The 21,772-nt window shown below is 43.2% G+C and overlaps 1 protein-coding gene across 4 annotated transcripts in view; it reads right to left on the bottom strand.

The window, feature by feature from the left end:
- Crim1 (cysteine rich transmembrane BMP regulator 1) overlaps positions 1 to 20,478 on the bottom strand; it is a 179,247-nt gene extending 158,769 nt beyond the window's left edge. For all 4 annotated transcript variants that reach the window (XM_026405877.2, XM_026405879.2, XM_026405878.2 and 1 more), the window contains exon 1: positions 20,049 to 20,478. In XM_026405877.2, coding sequence (XP_026261662.2) covers positions 20,049 to 20,379 — 331 coding nt within the window. In that variant the 5' untranslated portion in view covers positions 20,380 to 20,478. The remainder of the gene's footprint in view (positions 1 to 20,048) is intronic.
- Positions 20,479 to 21,772: the final 1,294 nt, after the last annotated feature.

The following is a 21,772-nucleotide window of genomic DNA, read 5'->3' as shown; positions in this document are numbered from 1 at the left end:
ATTTGGTGACCGGGGAGCAAGCAAATGAGCCAGGACTAGGAATCAGACCAGGGCCACCTCTGAAGTAAGACCAGCAAGCAGTGAAGAGGAGAGCTGTGGTCACTGGCTGGGCAGTGTCCCCAAGTTCCTAATAGCAGAGAGCACCTGCGTGAAAATCTGGAGCAAGGCCTAAGGATAACTGCTTCATATGGTCTCCCTGAACCACAGGAGTGGACCAAGGGTAAGGAATGCATACCCTGCGCAGGGAAGCCAGTGACCAACCCACAGAGAGACAAAAGACAAGGCTCCGTAACTGCACCCCTCTCTCCCTCTGCACTGGAGACAGTGATCCACAGGCAGGCTGAGCCACATACTCCCGAATCTGCAACTCCATCCTTCGAGTGCCATGTGCTTGTAGTATTTACATAAGCGTCTTTTCCAATGAGCTTGGTGCTCATTATCAAAAAAAAAAAAAAGAAAATCAATTCCCATAGCAGGTTAGGAAGTTGGGTATTTGAACACAAAAACAAAAAGAAAAGGAAGAGAATGGCTGGAGGACACTTTTGAAATGTCCACCAAAGGAGACCCAGACACAGAGTGGCCCCTGGGAAGCACCAACTCCAAAAGGCAAAAGCATGAAGCACCTATAAACAAATCATCCACTTAAAAAAAAAAAAATCCATCCAGCATTTACCCCTGACCAGAACCTCCGACCTCCTTCAAACTATATTTATGCTTTCTCCAACAGTCTCAGATCCCAACAGCCAGAAATAAACCCAGGGATCTCAAAACTGAACTCCTCCTCCCCCCACGTCTGTGCTGGCCAAGCTCCAGGGGCTGTAAGAGAGGAAACGGTCCAGCAACACTGTATTAACTAACACTCACCTACTGTTAAAACACTCGCCTCCATGAGCTGCCTATACAGCTCACCAGGACTTCACTACCACCACGGAACACAGAAGACACCAATCGATTTCATAATAAATGGACTTAGACATTTGTAAACACATTGTTAAGAACACTCGCAGGTTTGGTTGATGATACAGATCAACTGATTAAAGATTAACTGCATAGTATTGGGAGAAAATCTATTAATAGATTCCCATCTTTAAATAGTTTTATAAACTGATTTAAAACAGTAGCTACAGACCTCATATCGGGCCAAAGACCCTTCTCCCTTTTCAAGAACCTCAGTCCAAAAATAAATATCAATTAAACTTTGTGTTTTAATATTTTTCTCTAAAATTGTACATACTAGTGTTAGCTATTGTTATAATTAAAATTTCACAGTTATCCAAGGTTAAACTGTTAAATGTAATGTTACTTCATCTTCACATTACTTTTTTTTCATACAAAGTGTGCTCCTGTAAGTCAGTATGTTTTTCAGAAAAACATGTTAGGTTCTCACTGGGCATAGCATCTCTTAGGTGTACACTATGGCTTAATAAAGTTAAACGAATAACCAGCAGCTACAAAACTGCTCAGTGTCTTGTGGACTGAACATACTGACTGGTAGATATCATACATGAACTATATTTCCAAGATTTTAAATTTTGAACCAGTAAATACTAAAGAAATAACCAAAACGTTCATCTCCCTTTTGACAATCCAAAAGCACTTAAATGTATACAAAATATCTGAAGCCTGGAGATTTCATTTTGCATATGTTTATACGTATGGTTTGCCGGAGAATTTGTATTTGTAAATAAAAACTGAAGAAATGAATCTGAAATATTACAACAGATGCCATATACTTTTTGAATATGAAACAAGTATCTGAGCTGTAAAAACTATTATTATAGAAGTCAATAATATATGGGGTCAGGGGAGTCTGTTTTCCTGATAGGAATTCAACAAACTCAATCCTGACAATGATCTAAGTTTTTCCACATTTTATATATGCCTTGCTGAATGACTTCTAGGTCTCCAGTTTTAATTTATAAAGTGGTAGAAATGGAAAACTTAAATCCTCAGACCAAAAAAATCCTTGGCAACAAGAACATACAGTTTATGCAAAGTACAAAGTTTTACAAATTCATCTTGAAGTTACTATCTGGTCTTTATTTACGGCTTACTAATTATATTCATTTTTCATACTAAATAAACATTTCCAACCCTATAATATGCTACCAGAAGAGAAAAAGCAATACAATTAAAGTGTCTCTACCCAGTGGGCTGGCTATTTGCATAAAGCCTACAAATCATTAGTTAACTTTACAGAACTTCAATCCTCTCAGAGTTAAGGCAGTCCTTGGGGTAGCAAGTATATAATACAAAACAAGAGCCACAGTCACAGCCTGAGCTTAGACACAAAGGATCAGACACACAAGCAGAGAATGGCCCCTGCTTAGTCCAAGGAGACAGCACGGTTGCAGCCGTTCACTTGGAGAGCCTAGGCACGCAGGAAAATAAAATTCCATTAGGGCTACATGGAGTTTTCTATTAAATTCACCTGGAATGACTTTTTTTTTTCCCCTTCTTGCTTTTATATAGCCCAGAGGGGAAAGAGGGAAAGGAAAGGAAATGGAAAGACACTGTCCGCACATTTGATTACTCAGCTTAAATTATAATAATGGAGACTACGTAGTGACATAGGAAAATGCATTTGCTATAATTTACTGGAGAGAAGGAAGATTCAAGATGCATGATCTTTTAAAAACTGTATGTATATAAAGGAAGATATATTAGACAGGAATATGTACCAAAAAAAAGCAAAGTCAAAGTGGGTTTTTTTTTTTTTTTGTGCTTGGAACAAGAACATTTTGGATAATTCTCTATCTTCTCTACTACCAAACTTCCTAGAAAAATTGTGCTGTCTTTATAATAGTTAAGAAGGGGGAAAAAAAAAAAGATGGCAGTGGACCCAATATTTGGCCCCAGCTCTCATGGGAAATAAGATGCTTGAAAAACAAACTGCAAAGAAGAAATGTAGCTAACATCTTTCTGGGTGACCATTAAAGCAGCCTGGGTCTCTGTTTAGAAGGAAAGGCCCTTTCCCACATGCAACTTAGTTCCAGGAATCCTTGAGCATGAGAAGTTCTAAGGAATTTCTTTCTAAGGAATTTTCTTTTTTGATGGTCTATCTTTCTGGACAACTGGCCTGGACAGGACATTAGCAACTACAAATCTGATCAGTACTGCAGCCACTGTAGAAGAGAGGACACAAGAGAGAACAAGATACCTATAGCTTCGAGTATGCCACTCAGGAGACAATCTGCATGCATTTACTCCTATACATTAATTGATAGAGCCAGAGATAGGGATTTTTTTTTTTCGTTCTATAGGAATTTATAGAATCTAACAGCTCTAACTAGAATGGGAAAAAAAAAAAAACTACAACATTTACAGAAGAATGGACAGAAGGGCTGCGAGGACAAGTATACAACCATGTGAGGAATCTTTCTGATATGTTTGCACACTGCACAAATGGATGCACATCACACTATCTGCAACATACATGCACAGCTGTCCACTGTAATGACACAGTTTTTCCCACTATTAAGAAAGAGTGACAGAGAATATGGGTTTCCACACATGGGGACTCAGGGACATCTTCCTTTGCCATTCTGTCAGTCCACTGGCTCCCCTGCAGGGCTCCATCCCTAAGTCACTGACTGCATGTCTACCCCCCTCAAAAAGCTCCATCTGTGTGCCTTGTCTAGCCCAAACACAACCTCTTCCCCCCAAGCACCATCTCTGTTCCAGCTGTTGGCACAACAAGCAACTGATTTCCCCCACGCAGCTGGGAGAGGTTCTCTTCAGAACTCAGGGCAATTCAGCTATCTCTGTGGCTGAAAATGGTACTTGCTGGTTGTACTTCACACCCACTTCTCTGGTTCTCTCCTTCCAGGAAGTCGATTTTTCAGTTACAAGGACTGTTTACCTTGGCTACAGTCTGATGGGCACGCCCTCCTTCAAGTGTGCTTCCCAGGCCTTGGCCTCCATTCATTTCTTTGGCTGAAGTCTGAGGATAAGTGTGCTAAGTCTGTAGCAAGAACAGCCCAGAGTCCTTTACCTACCCACCCTTGAACTGGCAATGGAAATCACGAGTTTGGGAAACACACCTCTCTCATTTGAGCAATATTTGCTATCAAGTCAAAAGATCCTTCTGCTGATGAAGTCTTAGAGAAAACAGCAAAGGAGGGCAGAGCCACCCGGAGTGAGTCTGAGCTGATTTTTAAACTTTATATCATTTTAAGAAAGAAACTCTTCAGTGGATCTTCGAAAAAAAAGAAAAAAACACCTTGCTGAGAAATCTTCAATTTTCACTGCCAACTAAGCATCATAAGCCACTAGTGCTCTATAACTTATACTTAGCCATCCATTCCAGCTTCCCTCCTTCCCCTTCTCAAGCCTTTTGTAACAACGGCAGGTTATCAATAAAACAATATAAAGTGGGTATCCGGGAAAGCCACCAACGATGACACAAACATCATCAGCAATTCCCAACACGGGTGAGATGAGCATCTTAACTGTGGGGCAGTTGAAGGAAACGTTGCAGCACAGACATCAAAATTAAAGCTGCACTAGGAAATGGGGATCTCAGTACATATTCACTTAACTGATAAAACAGCACAGGTATCATCAGAGTTTCTACCCAGGATAATTCTGCATCTATGACTCTGGATACTTCATCTTGGTTAAACCTTTCCTCTTTCGCAGCTGACTAGCTTAGTACGGAAGGCATCACCCAGAAAGAGGTCTAATTTGCTCTTGTGTCCTTTGGTGTCTAATGGCATATTCTGCCTTAATTTGTAAATCACTTTAAGACCTTTTATAAAAAAATCTGATCAACCAACCAAGTTCATGACTGGTGATAAAGGAAAAATAACTCCACACTGCTAAATACAACAAGTTGGGGCTCTAGCCATTAATCATCAAAAATTCCTCAGCCCCTGAAGTTATAGGGCCTGGAGTAAATCCAAATGGGATTCTGCTTTCCTAAATTCCTTATATTACATTCCTGTGGACTTCCTGTTCAAACCATTGTGAGGCATTTTCATTACTCACAGTCATACACTTCCACCCTTACGTTGGTGCCTTAGGATTTCCTTCCACAAAGCAGCAGCGCAGTTGAATTCTTGAGGACATTTGGAGATCACCGGAAATACTAAGTAGGCTGCACTGTTCACAGTACTTAACCCTCAGACTGTGCATTCAATTCACATTTGTTAAACTAAACTCCCTTCCCATTACTCAAAATACATGTTTAAGATGCCACCCCGGATCCGCTGAGAAGCTGGATGCCTGTTTCACTCTCATCCAGAATTCACGCGGTCATCTGAGGTATGTTTGTAAGCTAACTCATAATTTTTTTTACTGATTATTGTTTCTAAGCCACTGACCACCACAACTGCTCAATGCACCAGATCCCTGGCAATAGGGAGAAGGTCACAACCAGCTGCCCACAGGAAAATTCTTACCCATGGGATGAGGGGTTGTGAATGAAAGATGACGCCTGTATGGCAAACTGGCAAGAAGAAAAGTACTTACAAGTAAAAACTACCTTTCAATATTTGCAAAAACAAATGCAGCTGAAACTAACTGATCATGCATCAGGTAAGAAAAATGTTCAGACTAACGAGGGTGGACACCGTGGACCAGTCTGAGCTTCCTTTAGCAATGACAGTATTCTTATTGGGATACTGTGAACAGGTAGCGCCACTTGTTTCCGTCTCCATAAAGCAAACCAAACAGTTCAGATGGAAAAGTTTTTGTATAATATCTTGGATGACCTTGAGTCTAGATTTAGTCAACAAATACTGAGTTCTTCCTGTTGTGCCAGGCTCTAGAATAACATACAATCCTGGCACTCTAGTGGATCACAATCAGGCAGGAAGACAGAAATGTGAACTCTAACACAGTGTGAAAAGCACTGTAACAAGGGAAGGAGAAAGAGCTATTTATGGGCACTGGGGGTGGGAGATGGCACTGCTCCTCGTGGGCGGGGCAGGAAGGCTTCACAGAGATAGCATCCTGGAGTACCAGGCTGGAAGGATGAGAACACTTCAAAGGATGTGAAGGCAACTTTAGGGAATCTGAAAGCCGGGACCCCACCCATTTCTCAGGGACTGGTCTTACCTCCAAACCTTTTGTAGCACTAGCACGTGTGAGGCACTGGGTTTGATCCTCAGCAAAACATAAAAATAAATAAATCAAATGAAGGTATTGTATTCATCTACAACTTAAAAAAATTTTTAAATAAAATTTAAAAAGAAGCTATATGTTGACCAAGGCTGAGTTGTCCAAAGCTCTTTGCTAAAATAAACTTGAAATAAGGTTGGAAAACCTAAACTTTAGGAACAAAATATCAGGTCTTTAATTTAGGAATCTAATTTCCCCTTACCTGTGGGCTTTTAGTAATAACATGCAAATTACCATGGCCCTATGGAGAGTTAAATGTTTGTTATACTAAGATTAAAAATAGTTAGAATAATTAGGCATATGAAATATGACCCCTTTAAAGAAGAAAAAATCTTTACTGTCCCTCCTTTGCTAATAATCATTCTTTAAGCCTTCTCTCTTTTTAGCTCCTGATACCTTCTCTACTTTCCTATTCTCTCAAGAAATATTATTACCCAAGTATTTCTGACTCAAGGAAGGGCATATGCTTACATATTCACACACAATATAAAAAATATAATACAAGGACTATTTCCAGTGCCAAATGCAGCTGCAATTAAGTATTTCTTTTGGACATGTTTTATATTATTAAAACATGTAAATACTTTATCTTCTTCAAGTTTTCCAGCCCTCTATTGGCAGAGAATATCTTCCTTTTCCTTTCTCTTTTCAAAGCATCTAATATAATTTCCTGAATAGGTAATCAATAAAGTTGCTTGCTAAAGGTTCACCTTTTTCCAACACTGTCTTTGGAAAAAAAACAAAACAAACAAAAAATCTTTGGCTTCTTTTTATGTTGCTCATTTCCCTATCTACATCTTTCATTTCTCACCCTAAATGACTGCTTTTTCTTTGTACCATCACATCTAAAATTCCTACGTAAGGGCAAACAAAACTATGTTTAATGTTAGCCTGCTATAAATCATCCTACAATGCCATAAAGACAGTAAGACTTCTGTCCCAATCACCAGGAAATGAAATGTCAGTAATATTCCTGAGTTCTACTTGCCTACTCATAGATAGTCCATTTAACTAGGCAGTCTCAAAGCCAAAACACTTTAATAAGAACTGTGCTTTTATTCAAATGTAATACATTTCAAAAAAATGTACATTCTCTATTGCAAAGTCATTTTTACTTTGCTGATAGAGTACAGCCTATCCTTACCTTGCTTCAAGTCCATGAGTTCTTTTCAGCACACTCACCAATAACACAAATAATTCTTTGTGTTCTGCCTTCAGACACTGAAAACACAGGTACACACCACCCTACACCCAAAGGCAAAATGTTAACTACATATTGAAAGAAGGAATTACGGCAGCTTCTTGTCTCTCAAAGACACTACTGTTGCTGTTCCACTCAGGGGCTAGTTGCTGATGCTAGGGAAATATTTTTAGTGTCCCAGGCACATCTTTTTAGGCCATCAAGTCTACCCATGACCTTGTAAAGATCCTTGTTTTATGAACTTTTATCACCTTCTGGCTCAAATTATCACTTCCCACAATACTGAATAAATCTGAGGTGGTGGCCAGTGCTCCTCCTCAGAATCCTTTTGCTATTGGTGCAAGATATAATTACTGGAATGGGTCCTCACACAGGATAGGACACTTGGCACCAACTTTTGTCAATAGCTAAAGAGTGGCATGCCACCAACCTGGGAAGAACGTGGCAACAGCAAATGGAAAGACGGCTGGAAAGCATCCTTCCAGAGGCTTTCAGAGCACTGGAGATCCAGCTTCTGCTGGGTCCTGGCAGGGATTTGCCAGAGAGGGAGGGCACAGAGACATGGGCAAGAGGTGTCCAACCGGCTTCCTAGCATGAGTTCTCACTGCAGCAAAGGCACACTGCACTCCCTGGCTGCTTCTCAGACATACATGCTGGGACCCAGGCATTCAGGCTCTCAAGGTTCTTCAGCCAATATGCAGAAACTAAGCAGGAAGAAAAGCAAAGAAAGATCTATTTATATACCAGAGAAGAATACAGGAGAACTTATCTTAGGCAAAAGCTCAGGTTAGTAAATTAACACCACCCACCCCTCAATGGCTATTTCAAACTACTAATAGCTATCCAGAAATCTCGCCTGGAAGAGACATTAAATGATCCGGAACAGGATTTAACTTTTCAGATCATCTTAAAAAAGAAAAGATGGAGCAAGCTACAGTACAATATAAAATGCTTACCCCATTATTAGGAAACTTTAAACAGTTTTATAGATGGGAACAAAAAAAATTGGGGGGACAAAATATCGGAAAACTAAGAATTTAAGAAGTTCACACAGCTAGGGATTGGGGGGCTTAGGTAAATGAACTGAAAGTGAGAATCATGGAAGAGAGCTACATCATAACTAGCTGCTGAGTTTTCTCATGTCACACACTCCCAAATGGCGTATTTAGCATTCAGCAGACTTATTAATGAATAAATGCCCAACTGGAATTAACCAGCACCTCATTCTGGAAGGCTGTTCTTGGCAAAAATGTAAGATCTACAAGGCAGAGCAGGATAATTGGTGGTAATAAGGTGAGGCTGTGCTAAGCTGTCCACATTCTTTAGAATAATATGCATTACTATACCAAGTTCAGGGCCACCAACACCAACCTGTCTCTCCACCCTGCCACCGAACAACATGCAAAGGAAGAGTGAAGCTTCTAGATTCCAAGAGATAACTTTCCAAATTTCAAAGTTGGCCTATACCTGACAATATATTTAGTGAGGATCTGTTATTCTTTACAAAGGGGCAAAAAGCTATTTGGTTGATGGTGAAGCAGCTGGAGCAGACTGCAGCCTGTCCTCCTGCAGGGAAGAATCATTCCATCCTCAAATTTAAGCTCTGTTGCATCTGACCAGCGACCCCCCCCCCACCACCACCTTTTCCCCTCTCATGCATTATTACTGTTATGTTTCTTTAAATTCAATCTGCTCCTTAAGGAAACTCCCTGGCAAGTGAAAACAGCAGCAAAGGTAAAAGAATGCAGAGAATTTGGCTGCTGCCTGCAGTATTAGGAAGAACAGCAATTACTCAACTCTCTCCTAGTGTCAAGAGGCAGAAATGAGCATGTGAATTTGGACAAGTTTTGGCCTGTCTGTTCAAGCTTCTCCCTTTGCATGTGTCACCTACCTACCTCATAGCCATAATAATGAGGCAGATGAGAAAATGGAGAAAGAATGAAGGCAGCAGGCTGGCTCACAGAAGAGAGGTGTACGGTCCACCTTGGGTCCAGATTAAGCCACCGTTAGTATGACTGATGTCACTAACTTCACACTAACTGTGTTTGGCTGCTCTGTTGCCTCCCATTGAACACCACCATGGCAGAAATCTAGGGCTTTTCCTCTAAGCCTTTCCATGTACAGCACCTGGCAGTCAGGTGGACACCACCATCGCTTCTTACCTAACTGCAAACACAATATTGGACTCCCACCCAGCACTTCTAGGTCATGACAACATAGCTTAAGGCTCTTCTGGTCATGAGATCTGTCATCTGATTCAGTTAACCCACTTGCAGGTAGGTAACTATTTCATTCCCTTTTGACACACTAAGGCAGAGTGAACCTGAGCACGTTGAGGAGATTTTATTTAAGTCCCTGAGCCATGAAGGGGATGTCGGGGGATCCAGAAGCTGGAGCGATTCTTTCTCTCCTTTATCATGCTACAATATAAATCCAGGAATTTGGTGATACTGCCCTTTCTGAGCAGCCTTAAATCATTTCTGAAACAAGCTAGGATATAAACAAACACACTAACATGCTTTTTGATTAAAATACAGGAATTTATTTGGTCTTTCAGTTTTACATCACGGACAGTGGTAATAAGTTTTCCTAAAATTTGCTTTAAAATAGAAGAACATGGATTTTTTTTTTTTTTTATGGACACAACACAAAATCTTTATTTTTTTTTTTTTTTATGTGGTGCTGAGGATTGAACCCGGGCCCTGCCCTTGCTAGGCGAGCACTCTATCGCTGAGCCACAATCCCAGCCCCAAGAGCATGGATTTTTGAAAACCACCCAGCATACCCATTCTTTTCTCAAGCCATTTTAAAAACCTTCTGCTTTGATTTCTAAAGATTCAATTTTCTGAACTTCATCCTTTTCCACAGATTATAAATGCCCATATCTTTGAAAAACCAAAGTTTCCGACTAGGGTAAGGGAGGGAAGTCTTTCAAGATCTGCTTCTGTACGATTTATCAACATTCTGATGGAACACGAAGCCCACAGCTCTCACGTAAGACTCCTCACGTGCTATGAAGTCCAAGACTAGTTCAGGTCGAGCATCCTCAAGGCGACACTGCCTTATTTTGGCGGGTCTTTTGGAGTCACAACTCTCCCACACGGAGATGCCTTTGCTTTTATCACAGCTGTGAACCGTTTTGCTAGTGGCCTTTGGATAAGAAGCTAAATAAGTTACCTCTTGTAGACCAGGACTCTGCAGGCTCAGGTTTCATCCTGCCCTGCCAGGAATTCCTTTCTGTTTTGAATCTGAGATGTTTGTTTATGGTTTTTGTTTTGAAATACTAAATAAGACAGGCGTAGTCTCTAGTTACAGCTTATATCTTTTTTTTTTTTAACCTTGTGACACCTATAGTAATAGGTTACTAAGGACTTAGCTAAAATTTCTAAAGAGTAGTTGCTTCAAATTCTCAGGAACTGGAAACGTAAAATGACAACACCCTAAAATACATTTAATAATTTTCTTTCTTAAATATTCCAAAAACAAATGTTCTCAGGATATTTCAAAACTAGGGTGTTGTTTTGGGTTTAATTAGCACATATTTAAAACTATCACTGAAGTTTTTCCCACTTTGCTTATAGGCTACATGTTCGTATGTCAGCACTCCTAGTACAGAGGCCCTATTAGGTATAAAAGAGTGTCTGGGGGCAAAATTCAGTTTCTACCATGCTTTCAAAAGATTTAATTGTCAAGAATAAAAATCAGTTATAACCCAGTGATTCTCGGCCAATATTTACTGTATAAAAAATCATATTCATTTCCAGACATAATGGAAAAAGCCACAGTTAATAGGCAGTACTGTGGGACCACGCCTACACTAGGAACTAAAGAGAAAAGAATGTCAGATATTTTAAGTCTAGGTGTTCTTCCTTTCCAGCCTTCCTCTGTGGCACAAAGACTGCCCAGAGCCCCCACCAGGCAGATCCATGGTGACCCTGCAGTGCTTTGCCCAGCGCAGATGGACAGAAGGCCTGGAACAGAGGAAAGCCACACAGAGGTACTCACTTTCATGCAACCACATGCCATCAAGCTGAACATGTCAACTCTTACAAAATATGAATTTAAAATAGCTCTTTAAGCTGGGCACAGTGGCACACACCTGTAATCCCAGTGGTTTAGGAGGCTGAGGCAAGAGAATTGCAAGTTCATTAACCAGCCTCAACAATTCAGTAAGGCTCTAAGCAACTTAGTGAGACCCTGTCCAAAAAAAGAAAAAAAAAAAAAAATGGTTGGGCATGTGATTCAATAATTAAGTACTCCCTGGGTTCAATCCCTGGTACCAAACAAATAAAATAGTTCTTTAGAAATAATGACTCAAATCAGAAAATCAAGCAAATGTTCACACTCTGCAGAAATTTCAGAGGCTAGGAATTACAGTTGCACTGGATCAAAACAAGGAAGCTCTCCTTCTCAGTACTGCAGAGTCGTCTTCTTCAAGATCTGAGACCAGAAATTCCCCTCTAAGCCTCCTGCTGAAGAAAATTTATGTAAGAGGTATGAATATGCCCACAAAGTAGATTTCTAAACCATCATCATCATCATCATCATCATTATTAGTAGTATTATTATTTTGGCAAAACTGGGAATAAAACAAAGGGCATTGTGCATTCTTAGGCAAGTGCTCTTACCATTGAGTTACATCCCCAGAACAGACTTCTAAGTTTACATACAGACTAAACAAAGAAGAAAATGATAAAGGATGGAAATTAGAATATTATTTTTTAAGTCTATTTGCAACCAAGAACTCTAGTAGCAACTAAATATATAATCTTAAAAAATATACGTTTATGTATTCACACACAAGATGTAATATCTCTAATCTCACTACACAATTACTTGATAGAAAGCCATTAGTGACCATTTTCATAGATGAGAAAACTGGAGTCCAGAAATACTAAGCAAGTTTGATCTCAAGAGTTAAAAACTAATACAGAGGTGAGATTTGAGCAAAGGTTTTTCTAGCTACAAGGACTATTTTTCTTTTCATGAAACACCCTGCACAAGAGGAATGGGAAAAAGGAGGGAGGAGAGGAGAACCCCAGGTCTTGCTTGCTGCTGCATCCTGCACTACAACTTCCCTGTTAGTCAGAGTTAGGGCCCCTCCTAGTTGCCTCTGACATGCTCAGCACTTTCCTATCTCAGGGCTTAGTGTCCTGAACTGCAATGAATTCTCTCAGTTTTCCCTATCTACCATCAGGCCATGATCTCTGTGAAAGCAGGGCCTTTATCTTATTTATTTTGGCTGGAAAAGAATTATTATAATAGCAAGTGACATTCATCAGGTCTTATTAAATACCATAGTCTATGTGCTACAAAAGCTTTACACACATGGCATTTTATTATGCAAAGTGTGGTCCTGAGACCAGGAACACTGTATCACCTGGGAGTTTGTTAGACCTGCAGAATCACAGCCTCTACCCTAGGCCTACAGAATCAGAACCTGCTTCTTGTTTTTTTGTTTTGGTGCTGGGTGCTGGAGATCCAACCTAGGCTTTGGGCATGTGAGGCATACATTCTACCATTGAGCTATACTTCCAGTCTGAGAACCTGCGTTTTTTTTTTTTTTTTTAATTTGTTTAGTTGTTGATGGATCTTTTATTTAATTTATTTATTTATATGTGGTGCTAAAGATCAAACCTAGGGCCTCATGCATGCCAGGCAAGCCCACTACCACTGAACCACAACTCCAGCCCTGAGAACCTTCATTTTTAATAGACCCTAAGGTGACTCTGTGCACATTAAAATTTTGAAAGCATAGTTTTACAAAAGCGGCATCACTACTTTATAGCACAGTGACCAGATCCATGACAAACAGTTAATTTGTGGGTATAAGATGGCAGAGAGACCAGTTGAGCTAGAAAGAGAATAAATGGTTAAACTAGAAAGGACTGGATTGGTTAAACCTCTGGTTTTGTCTAGTTTGCACCAAGTACATCAACAAGACACTAGGGCCCTGGTGGGATAGAGCTATGCCAGGACAAGCAGTTTCCTTGGCTCAAGTCAGGTCAATCCTGGGGGGACCACCAGTATAAGCACTCTAGAAGTTAAGCAGCAAAATCTTCTTCTAGAATATACTGTGAAGGAAAATATGCATTACTGATTGTAGTGAGTTTAGGTTACCCCTCCTCCCCAAATTAAATACTAGCGTACAGGTAAATGGTTAAATTTATAATTCCTATGACATATGCAAAAAAAATCCCAAATATATAATTTTTGTAGATAGGACATAACTATGCATTAAGAAGAGAGGCATCAAATAGCTTCAGAGGCCTTAACAAAGTTTAACTCCATGCACTTGTGGTATTGGGATGCAGTTGTGTATATGTTGGGGGGTGAGGGGGCCTGAAGTCAGTAACAAGACACTCTTTTTGTAAAAGCCCAAACTCCTTCACTACTGACAATCAGTGACTCAGGAAGATGAAGACTAGGAGGAACAAGGGAATGAGCCCATGTCTTCTTGTTTTCACTTACAAGTTACTAGTTAGTAGCCATGCTGTTACCATTTTCCACATGCCATTACTTCTAGTACTTCCTGGGCATTCACTGAGTTCTTATATCAAACCTGTTATTTCCTCCACTATACAGATGAGAAAACTGAGACACACAGAATCAAGAATACAGATTTCAGCTCAGAAACCAAGTTCCTAACCATTACACTCTTCTACTAAAGTAGAGGTATTTCACGTGGGGAACCTAGTGGGGCTGGAGGAGGGAGATAAGGAACTGACATCTGCTCATTTTGCAACTAACAAAGAAAAATAAGGCTTTTTTCTTTTTTTTTTTAACTTGTGCCCCAAATGAACACTCATTTCAGTTTTTACTCTGAGGGCATTCTTAAATAGAGGCATATTCAAGCACTCCTCTGTCCACACTGAGGTCTTAGTCTAAGTGCAGTTTTCCATGAGGTGACCAGGCTAAAGGGCCAGGGAAAGCAGCAAAGAGAGGGAAGGTGAGAAGGTGAGAAGGTGAGAGGTGCTAAGCCAGGGGCACCTCCCAGTCCACCACCCACACTCCCCTGCCTACTACAACAAGCTAGAACAAAGAGAAAACCACCCTCAAAAAGAAGCCTGGGACTGTGAATCACGGCTAGTAAAGTGCTGAGAATGTAGCCTGTTCTCCAATGTGGGAAACCCTCTGATATGCACTCCACAAGCTCTAAGGAGGATGGGCAGGATCCCCTTTCCCACCAAAAAAGGGCTCAAACGGCAGCTCCCCTTTCTCACTTTGCCACCAGTGTCTCAAGTGATCACCTGAGATCCTTTGGTTCTGAGGACAAATTTCATCGCCAATTAACTGCATACAGACTTGCAGAACCAGAACCACTTCTACTTGGCTTGAACTTAAAACATTATTATGTTGACTTTTTTTGGTCTTTGCTTCTTTATTGTTTTTCTTGATTAAAAGAATGTAAGGAGTCAAGAATATGTCTGAGCAGTTCCCAGGCTCCCCAGCTGCCCCACTGCCCCAGCAGAAGGCCTTGTACAGAGTAGAAAAATCAATGAATGAGTGATTGATTTCTATGCAAAAGCAAGTCAGATCTTTGAACATGCAGCTTTGGGGAATTAGACCTCTAAGAAGGCAGGTTCTTAGTGTTCTTTGTGCATGCTTGGCTAGTCTACCATTTCTTCCTCAAATAATTAAATGAGCTTTACTGGGGTGGCTCCAAAATTCTGATACAAAATGTGCCATATGGAACACAGTGTTATAGGCACCTGCCTCACTGAACATATTTACCTTCCACTCATTTCACCACCTCCTACCCCGTTGTGTTCACACGATAAAGCTGCTCTGTCATCTCTCCTGCTAGCACCATTGCCCAGTGATGTTAAACACACCCACATTTTTCAGGAATTTCACAATTAATGTCTGGAATGTGTTTTGGATTATTCTTCAAAGGATGGTATAGTCGTGCTAAGACGAACTAAGTATTTTTTCCCATCTCCCATTCATCATCCTTTAGTCTACCCACTTATTATCTTTTTAAGGCCATGTATTTTTTTTTAATCAAATCCTCCGACTTCATAATGCCTGTACCCTGTATCGCCAAGCTGTTCACTTGTTCATATGGACAATTAGTCCTTAATAAACAAGCCACAAAAATCATAGAAATCGGCACCAAACCACTGAACTCTCTTATAAATGCATATAATGCCCATAGTTTTAGGATCTTCAGACAGCTTTTTTTTACAAATTAGCCTGACTGCTCACTACTATAGTACCAACCCACTGGGTGTAGATTTCCTGGTGACTGTAAACATGAGTTACAAACATCTCAAAACTTGCGATTTTTGTCCTTGTGATACTATGCAATTCACCTGTCCTTTGCCAAGTGTTTCTAGTGACAGGACTCCTCAGCAACACGGAGGTCTACAAGCCTAACAAAGCAAAGGTCAAAGAGTCCTGTCATTTGTATATGTGCACTGAATAGTTGGTCACTGGATATTTTGTCAATATTTACTTTTGGAAGGAACTAATTATTTCCTTGTTTACGTGTACTGGTTTCTCTTCCCATACCCTGTTAACATAACTTTATACACCCTCAGCTTGCTTTTTTCTCCGGCATTCAAAGAGTACACACTACCCAAAGACTTTTGAGATGGAAAATGAAGCCTATTACTCAAAAACAAAGTCTGGACTGCTGCTGGGTTTTTAAATTTTTCTAAATCTAGAAGTATTAAACTTTGCCCCTCTTCTTCCTTATTTAATTGGTAAAAATTAAAATTCATGAGCTCTTAACTCCAAAACCTACTACAAATCAATGAGAGCAGCTTCCATGTGACTCGTGCAAACCAAATGCTTTGGTGCATTCACTGGCCTCCTATAGCCTGTTGTCTGGGCCTCGCCTCAGATCAAGACATTTTCTTCCAAGCAGCCAACATCCCCACTTACTGTCTTCTAGTAATAAGGAAGGAAACTCTACCTTCTAATTCTGGTCTTAGTTCTCTAAGTACAGTTCTCTTCACTGCCCCCATGAAAAACAGGTAGAAGGAAAGGCTAATATACCTGTGGGGTATGTGTGTGTGGGGGTGGGGGTGGGGTGGGGAGGGCACTGTATTCTGAAAGAGACTGTAATTAAATAACAGTGGTTTTGAAAAATATGGGAAATAAAAAATCACCCTACAGCAGTCCTCAGAGCAAAGTAACTCAACAGTTTTCACTTAGTTGGTAAACACTCTGTCCTCACAAATTATCAAACTCGAGCCATCATGTGCCCTTTTATTACCAAGAGCCAAAAAGGTGGCCATACTTCTTTACCTTGCCCCATCCCTTACAGAAGCATAATGTACTAACCCACACAGAAAAAAATATATATATATATATATATGGTCCTCATCCCCTTAGTTCAAAATATGATTTTCACTGTTCAATCAAAACATAACTTCTAGAAAATCTCACTTCCTTAGTTTTTCAAAGTTCTGATTCCCCAAAGAGGTCTCCTATCCAGACTTCTTCCTTGGGGATTCAAAACCTCAAATTGTTTCTCTAGATTCTAGGTGATCTCCCTGGAAGTGAGTAACCCAGCCAAGCAAACAGTCAGATTAGGATTTTGCAAGGGGCAGCAGGAAGACTTGCCAATAAATGAAAACAGGAAAGGGAACTTCAAGCCCCCAGGGACCCGAGAGCACTTTTTAGACAGAGAGTGAGAGAAAACTTTGGATACCTGGCTCCATTCTCAATTTTTCAAATGAACTTGGTCAAGAAGAATTATAATTATTAAATCGAGATTTACTTCATAACATACTAAACTATGCTGAGAAGAAATTCTATGTACATCTTGTGTGATTCATAGCACATAACTCATCATATTATTTAGTATTTCAGAAAACTATATTTTTCTACAGGCTTATTTTCTATGGAGGGGACTCTTCATTCATTTATTCTATGTACTTTCATTGAGAGCTCACAATGGGTCAGCTGCCTTAAAAACCTAAGGCACTGAGCCACAGGTTGAATATGTGCACTGAATAGTTGGTCACTCAATGTGCATTTCACTTCATGATTTATCTAACTCATTTTGTAAACTGCAGTTAAAAGCAGGATCCCTGGCCCCAACACCAGTATGCGAGTAATGCAAAAATTATTGCAAGTTGGCAAACAGCAATGTAACTTGTATTTAAATCATGCCATCAAAACCAGGTAAGTTAGTCCTAACACTTCTGTACCATGTAGTATGTTTCTGCATGAAAACTTTAAGTTTTCAAAAGAGTTTTCATTAACAGATACAACCAGTAGGGGTCATTTTAGTGCAAAAATTGTAGCATGAGAGACTTTAACATGAATAAAATGTCAATTCTTAATGTTAGTTATGATAATCCACATACATGAATTTCTGAATAAAAATGGAAACTGAGGGAAACACTGGCCATTGAGAAATTTCTTGCTGAGTAACAAAAACAAATCAGAAAAAACGTCTGTACATTCAAGAAATCAGTGACACGTAAAGACCTCTCCAATTCCTAGAAGAAAAGGTTACTCTTGTATTTTATGTTTTCTATAAATACTGTAGCAATATGCAAATCTTTGGAATTTTAAACATACATTTGAAAATGTCTGTCTACATCCAATGATTAGATCAGGCCAGGAAACAATGTCCTTACCTTGGTTTCATGGATTTAGAATGCAACTTGATTGCTGCTTTTAGAATTATTAAAAAAAAAAAAAAAAAAGTGCCTGAGCACACAGCTGTGGCGACTGAAAACAGGCCTGTTAAATGAAAAGTGCTTCCAAAGAACACTGAGATACAACCATGTCAAGAGATACTTCTAAGCATTTTCAAGGCTAACACCAAGTGCACTGGTGTTACAAGAAAAAAAGGAAGCCATGAAGAATCGCATCATTTCAGAAGAATGAAAGGCTTACCAATACACTGCCAAAATAACTCCATGCTGCAACATGGGATGTTGCTGCCAAAACACTTGGTTACTGTAAATGTTTTCTGAGCATTTCCTTCACCAGAAATATATAAAGAATGAATAAACAAAGGTTAGAATATTTGGAGTCTCCAAAGTCCTCAGAGCACAGCAGTTTCCACTGCATTGAAGCTTGTTTCATATTGCTTGTTTGCAGGTTTATGGGGAGGCTGGATCAAGTTATGTACTTCAAGTGGCAGGGTTCAAAGATGCATCTTTTAGTCTGTCATTCAGAATTCCCAAAGTCAAAGGCATAAAATTCTATGAGTTAATCTAACAGACACTTTTCCTGAACTGAGAAACAAAACCATGTTATAAAATGGCTTTGCCAGGTGAGAGGCTTGTGTTTCAGGCAAATGAGGTCTTCTAACCAAGGTCCTAAGGGCACAGTAAGAGCACCACCCTTCCCTCTGAGAAGAGTTCCCTTCATTCATTACTGCCCACCAGCTTTCAAGCCCCGATTTTCCAGAACTATCCAAACCCTAAAAACTACAGGTTAAAAAAAAGAATACGTGTGTATTTAAAAAAATAATAAACAGCATCGAAGCCTTTCAGTAGCTTCATTTTTACCCTTAAGATTGCCACTCCTTTTTGGTATCCTAGCACAATAAACACACACATAAGGATGCTTGAGAATAAACCCTCCTGGTCTCGTGGGTGCTGGCTGTGAGTAGTAGGGCAGAGGGCGTCTGTCCCTCCTTACTGCTCCTCCGCAAATGAGGCTGCTGCACTCTGTTCACTCACCAGGATCCCTTGAACAGCATCACTGCCCAACGTCAGCCAGAGCAGGGATCCCACTTTTAACCAGCACTCCTTGAGCCCTGCCCATTTGCCAAATAAAATGAACTTACTGCTTCTCTAGACCCCAAACCTGGCCAGCACCCCGAGGTAGAGGCAGGCGGACAAGGACTAAGGCTGACACAGTGGTTCCCCAACGAGGGAGATTCCACTAATCTAATCTCTGTCTCCCTCCATCAGTCTCCACACCGCGCTGCACAAGGCTCGGTGGAGAAGCCTACAACACAATCCCCGCTGTCAAACAAACAAAACGAAGGCACCGGCAACACCACACGCGGATATGGGATCTTAAAAAGCAACCTCTAATAGTCCGCAACAACTTTTCACTCCCAGGTGCAACCCCCACCTTCCACCCCTTTCTGTCCAGGAGAGAAAGCCTTTGACCATTTTCAATAGGCAAATAAATGAGTAACCACCGTAGGCAACTTCTCTTGGGCTGACATATTTCCGAGCTGAAACTGATTTATATGCGAAGGAGGAGGAAGGAGGTGAAGGAAGAACACAAGGAAAAAATAATAAGAGTCACACAGGGAGTGTGTGCGCTGAAAACGCGACTCCTCCGCCAACGGAAAACGGCTACACGGACAGTGTGCAGCACTGGGTGCCACACTGCGCTATGCGGGGAGGGCAGCAGGGGCGGACTCCCGAGGGGGCTTGCGCGCGGCAACCTCCGCAGTGCCCCCCAGCCCACAGCACCTCCACCTCGGGGTGAGGGCGGGTCACCCAGCTCAAGCCCACTCGCCACACTTGTGGGTCTGTGCTGGGCGGGGATGCAATCCTGTCCTCGTCCGCTCCCCACCCACGAAATCCAACCTCACCCGCAGCTGGCTAAGCGCCGGGAGGGGAAGGGAGCGGGAACCCGGGGCACGGGGCATCCTCCCGGGGGCGGCGGCTGCCCGTCCTCCCGCGGAGCCCTCTCTCCTAGGGAAAGTCTCAGCCAAACTTTGTTCGGCTCAGCCAGCGCCAAGGGGGCGGCGCGGGCCAGGTGGGAGGGGGCCCGCAGCGGGCGGCCATACCTTCGCAGACGCCCACTTCGTACTCGGTGATGGAGTCGCCATTGAGCGGGGGGCGGATGACACAGCGAAGCCCCCGGTCGCAGGCTCCGTGGAGCCCGAAGGCGCCGCCGCAGCTCTCGTTCCTCTGCCGGGCGCACATGTAGCAGCAGCCGCAGATGCCCTGCACAATGCTCCCCGGGCAGCTCCTGGGCTCCTCGCACTTAGACTCGTCGCAGGGCAGGCAGACCAGCGCCCGGGTGCCGGAGCGCGCCAGCAGCAGCAGCAGCCCCAGCAGCGAGACCAGGAGGTGCCCGCAGCCGGCCAGCCCCCTGCCCCCCGCCACCAAGTACATCCTCCTGCGCCGCCGCCTCCTCCTCGCAGCCGGGCCGGGAGCCGAGCGGGCGCCCTCCCCTGCGCGGGGCACACGCGCCGCCGCCGCCGCACCCGCAGCCCGCGGTCCTCGCCGCCCCCCTCGGGGCCCCCGGGGCGCGCCTCCCCTCGCGGGGCAAGGCCCCCGCCCCTCCTGCGGGCCGCGCCGACCCCGAGCCCACTAGCGTTGGCGCCAGCGGCAGCGGTGGCTTCCCCTCCTCCTCCTCCCGGGAGGGAGGGGGGAAAAAAGAAAAAAAAAGTTTCCTCCCGGCAGCTCCGGTTCAACCCAAACTTCTGGCGGCGGCGGTGGCTGCGCTCGGCTCCAGCCCGGGCTGGCGGCGCCTCCTCCTTCTCCTCTTCCTAGTCGGCCGGTCCGCGGCGGCGGCGCAGCCTCCGGGCCGGTCCCCGCCTCCTGAGCCGCCGAGTGGGCGCGGTGGCGCAGCAGAAGGTCCGCGGCGTCCGCTCTGCGCGCCCGGCTCGCCTCACTCCTGCGCGGCTCCTCCGGGCGCTTGTTTATGGCTCGAGCCTCCGCCGCTCGGGCTGCGCCCTCCCCCATCCTACCTCATCCCCCAGACCTCGCCCCCCCGCGCCGCGCGCCGCTCATTGGCTGCCCCCCCACCCCTCTCGGCCCGGCCGGCCCCCTCCCCCTCCTCCTCCTCCCACCCGGGCGGCCGGGCCCTTCCTCCCTCGCACGCCTCCTCCTCCTCTTTTCCCCCCCTTCTCCTCTTCCTCCCGGAGCCCGGCGCACCGAGCCTGCCCTGCGGCCGCGCTACTGCTCTGACCCTGGCACCGCGAATGCGCTGCGTCTCGGCTTGCCTGGGTTCGGGGCGCGCCCAGAGAACTGGGAGAATCGCCGCGTCCCGAGCGCCCGCCAGCACAGTGGCCACCGCGGCTAGCCTAGGAGCACCCGGGGCCAGAAGGCTACACCAGTGCCAGGCAGTTTTGAGTTCGGAGACCCCAGAATCTCCTGGCCAGGGCGATTGCTGTAATCTCCGCTGGGCACCCTCTGAAGCGAACCCCAGGAAAGGGAAGCAAATGCATGGAAGCTCCGCAAACTGGACAAGAATCCATCTTCCACTGGAGCTGGGAATAGACTTTGTAAAAGATTATGTAATGGAGTCTCGGGAAGCTCGAGACGTCTCCAGCGAAGCTGCTGGTGAATTAATTAAGTGCTTTAAATGGTCTAGGTAAATATTCCGCCAGGGTTGGGAGGACTGCTGGGGATGACTGTAGTTTGAGTTGAATTTTAACTGTCCACTTCATGTTTTGTCGCTCTGCTGTCTGTGCCAAGGTGCTGTATTATGGGCGGGGGTGACTGGAAAGTAACAGCTGAACCCTTGTCCCTGGAGTAAAACGGAATACTGGATTATTACAAG

This window comes from Urocitellus parryii, chromosome 12 (assembly GCF_045843805.1).
Source record: "Urocitellus parryii isolate mUroPar1 chromosome 12, mUroPar1.hap1, whole genome shotgun sequence".
Classification (NCBI taxonomy): domain Eukaryota; kingdom Metazoa; phylum Chordata; class Mammalia; order Rodentia; family Sciuridae; genus Urocitellus; species Urocitellus parryii.
This window is presented reverse-complemented; position numbering and strand designations above follow the sequence as displayed.